Genomic DNA, 3,924 nt, shown 5'->3' on the forward strand with positions numbered 1-3,924 from the left:
TGTGCATTATAGTTATGAGAAGCCCTTCCTTGCTTATACCATAGTCGTTGGATATGGGCTATCAAAGTTCTCAATTCAAAGAGTAATTCACTTTTCCATTTTCTTTATGTAGAGGATCCAAAGGTTTAAAGGAGACACCAACGTCAAAATCTTGGAAAAGATAAGAATGCTCAAAGTTTCAACTACAACTATAGCTTCTAACTTCATCTTTAGCATAAGAAAATGATACTATAAAATGCTGGAAAGTTGAATAATCTCCCCTCTTCCAAGGATTCAGTTCTATATCAATTTTTAATTGTATCATGCAACAGTGCATAGTTTTAAACCCACAAAAAAAAAAAAAAAGAACCTACTGCTGAGAGTTAGCTCTCATGTCTTGTACTGGTGGAACTGTTGAAACAAGAGCAAGTGTGACGTAACTCTTTCAGGTTATGTAGCATTGCAAGGTCTTATGTTTGAATTGAAACAGCAGGTTTTCCCATCTGCAAGTCTTCCATACCAACTTCAGTAGTAGTGCTAACACTTTCTTTGTACTTGTACCACTTGGCACACATTATAAAATATCCTAAATTCAGGACTTCTAATGCGGCAACCAAGTAGTAAATGTAGTCTAACTTCCCCTTGTTAAGGTCCTCAGGCAACCAGTCCCCAGTTGGAGCCCCTTTCGTGATCTTATGAACTATTGATATCAAGATACTGTTCAGATAATTAGCTAGTGCTAAGCCAATATGAGTAAAAGACCCGGCAATACTTCTCATGTTTTCAGGAAACTGCTTGTAGTAGAATTCCATTAGGGCAATTAAGGTAAATGCCTCGGAAAGTCCTATTAAAGTCAGCTGAGGAATATACCACATCGCTGACAGGGAAGAAATTGCTCGTCTTCTCGAATCTATGCCAATTGGCTTACTGAGAGCAAAGGCTCTTCTCCTGTCCTCAACGATGGCGGATAAAAGCATGGTGACTATGGCCAGAACCATGCCAATGCCCATCTTTTGGAGGAGCGTGATTCCTCCTTCCTTTTTGGTGTACCTTTGGAGCCAGGGAACAATGATACGGTCGTAGATAGGTATCCAGACAGTAAGGCCAATCATCATGAAGATGCCATATGATGCAGCAGGAATGTTGAAACCTGTATTGCCAAGAAGTCTGTTAGATTGAAGGGCTTGGAAGACTACATATATTTGCTGTTGGACCATGGCCACGTAGTATATGATTCCTGCTGCCCATATGGGAACAACTCTGATCACGCACTTTATTTCCTCTACCTTCTGCAAACTGCATAGCTTCCATGGATTGGCTGCTGATCCATCCGAGTTGATTTCGTCCTCAGGGGTCAGTATTGCGGCTTTGTTTAGGAACCTGTTTACCCAAAAAAAACAGAGAACTTAGCTCTTAGTAATATTATATGCTGTGTCTATTAACAGACACAAGTCACTCTGAATTGCATTTTTTATGCCCAAGCCCAAGTAATTTTTTTGATTCTTTGTTGGTCAGCTAATGTGTCTCTGAGCAAGTACTTGTCCAATGGCTATAGCAAAGATTGTTGTTTAGATCACAGAAGGATATTCTCTCTGTTTTATTCCTCTTGTATCCTAGTTAAGTAGTTTATTCTTCCTAAGACCCTCGACAAGTTGCACCATCAGCGGTTAAGAATATCATGCTAAACATTCTCCACATATTTTGGTAGTTTGACAGCCATACCACTGAGTAGGTAAAGCTTCTAAAATGTGAATCAATAAAAGTCCTAGAACAAAATTGGTGTAATAGCTTTAAGGTTGCCACTGCTTGCCAGATTTCAATCCATATAGTAAAGCAACAGCAGGCAAAGTCTCATGTCACATGGGGATGTGCAAAATTCAAATGGTAATTGACAAAATAATAAAGGCCAGACAAGAAGAAAAGTCAACCCAAGTAAGGAAAAACATTATCATCAACTAGCAGATTAGCAGCTAAGTTGGTTTACCTTAATTGATCAGAGTAAGAAAGCTTGGAGTTGATAGAACTTTTTGGAATATGGTTAAAAAGGGAGACCCATGGTTGCTCTGGCTGCTTCAATTGCCTCTTCCGAACAGCCGCAACTATGACTTGAATCACACTTGTTATTGGACTACCTTCGGGCCTCACTTTCACATAAATCCTTGTACCAATGAAGAACATCACGCATGATAAGAACATCATAAACGCAGGAATGCCTAAACCCCAAGCCCAGCTCACATCCGTTTGCACGAAGACGATAACTGTCAAAGATACCATCATGGCGAAGGTGAAGGTGAAGTAGTACCAATTGAAGAAGCTGCTTGTTCCCCTCTTTCCGGAATCTGTTTCAGGATTGAATTGGTCTGCTCCAAAGGCCAGGTTACATGGTCTGATGCCACCAGCCCCAACTACCAAAAGTCCTAGACCACTCAACAGAAAAGCCATTTGCCATGGTGTTGGCCCAGGACATGCTGCAGTTCCACTGGAGTCACAGGCTGGAGGATGCAACTTTGAGACAGCTGCTGTTAGTGTAACTAGAAGCATTCCCTTCAAGGCAAAAAGGGAAAGATTATTTCAGAATTGGATGCCTTTGGTATGAGTTCATGAAGGCCTAAATAGTAAGTATCGGTACCAGTAAAGAGGCTACGGAAGCAAATCCCAACGTCTTGTACCGGCCGAAATAAGTATCAGAGAGGAATGCACCTATCAAGGTAGCGAAGCTGCAGGTACCATTGAAAACGTTAACAAGATTTGTAGCAGTGATACTTTTCATGTTGAAGACAGTAGTGAGATAGACCAAAAGGTTGGTTGCGGTGCCAGTAGTCCCCAACTTCTCAAAAATTTCATTCCCTGTAGTTGTTATATGGATCAAGAAAAGATAAATCAGAGGTCAAGGAAAAAAAATATCATGATGATGCAAAAGGAAGCTCTCTCCTTCCCTTACCTATGACAAAGGGCATGGCTTTAATTCCTCTATAGTTAATCTTCGGTTCATCGGTAGTAGTCGCAGTACTAGCCTTCTCAGTCTTCTCCATGTTTTTCCACAAAGAAATCAGTCTCTCTTCTTTTCAGTTCTTTGGAGGGCCGAGCAGAAGATGTATGCAAGCCAAGTACAAGAAGCTAGGCCTAGAGTTTGTTCAGTAAGCCAGACGTTTTATGAAATTTCTGTCCGGATATGTTGGATTTTTTATAGCTACTTCATCTCTAAAGTCGTAAATGCTGACCAAGTGACAGCAGGACGCAATTATTAAATGCTAAGTTAGTCTCCTTTTGTTCATTTCATAGCTTGAATGATAAGAGCAAATTTGGTGCGATCGAGCGGCTGTTTAAAGATTGATGTGATGGCTCACAATGTGAAACCATCGGGCCGGTCACAGCTCTAGTATTTTTCATTTTTAGGCTACCGACTTCTATTTCAGTCAGCTTTAGTTACCTCCTTTCTCTCACTTTAACTTGTAAGAACGGGAAAAAGCCAAAAGGGTGAGATTGAATTGGAGTTTTTATCCTACAGTGCATGTTCATAATGTTGCTTGCTTTTTATCTCTTGAGGTAACTCAATTCTTCCCACACTAATGGAAGGGACGGTCATCATGAGGTTCAATAGTATTGGTGTAGATTGCTACTTTTCACACCTAAAAGTTACAAAACATTTTAGGTTAAGTTTGATTGGTGAAATAAGCAAGAATAAAATAGAATAGTTATTATGTGAAAATAGAATGAGGTGGAAATAAATTAAAATAGTTATTATTTTGTTATGTACAGCGAATGAAATAGAATACAAATAGTTATTATAATTTATTACAGTATTTGGTTGGTAATAATAATTTTAGAATAAGAAAAGAATAGAAAATAAAAAAACAAAAACAACCTTTATTATTTATATGACTATTTTAGTAGATTTTTTAAATATTAATAATCTAGAATTTAATTAAAATATTAATAATTAAT

The 3,924-nt window shown here is 38.7% G+C and overlaps 1 protein-coding gene across 1 annotated transcript; it reads right to left on the reverse strand.

Annotated features, from left to right (window-relative positions):
- Positions 1 to 208: 208 nt before the first annotated feature.
- On the reverse strand, positions 209 to 3,143 carry LOC110418532 (protein NRT1/ PTR FAMILY 2.10-like). Its single transcript, XM_021431280.2, has 4 exons — positions 2,921 to 3,143; positions 2,609 to 2,826; positions 1,964 to 2,523; positions 209 to 1,359 (listed from the first exon to the last, which is right to left on the reverse strand). Exons 1-4 carry the CDS (start codon positions 3,009 to 3,011, stop codon positions 450 to 452), a joined length of 1,779 nt encoding a protein of 592 aa, XP_021286955.1. The 5' UTR covers positions 3,012 to 3,143; the 3' UTR covers positions 209 to 449.
- Positions 3,144 to 3,924: the final 781 nt, after the last annotated feature.

Source organism: Theobroma umbraticum, unplaced genomic scaffold, assembly GCF_002168275.2.
Source record: "Theobroma umbraticum cultivar Fairchild unplaced genomic scaffold, ASM216827v3 scaffold_50.0, whole genome shotgun sequence".
NCBI lineage: Eukaryota > Viridiplantae > Streptophyta > Magnoliopsida > Malvales > Malvaceae > Theobroma > Theobroma umbraticum.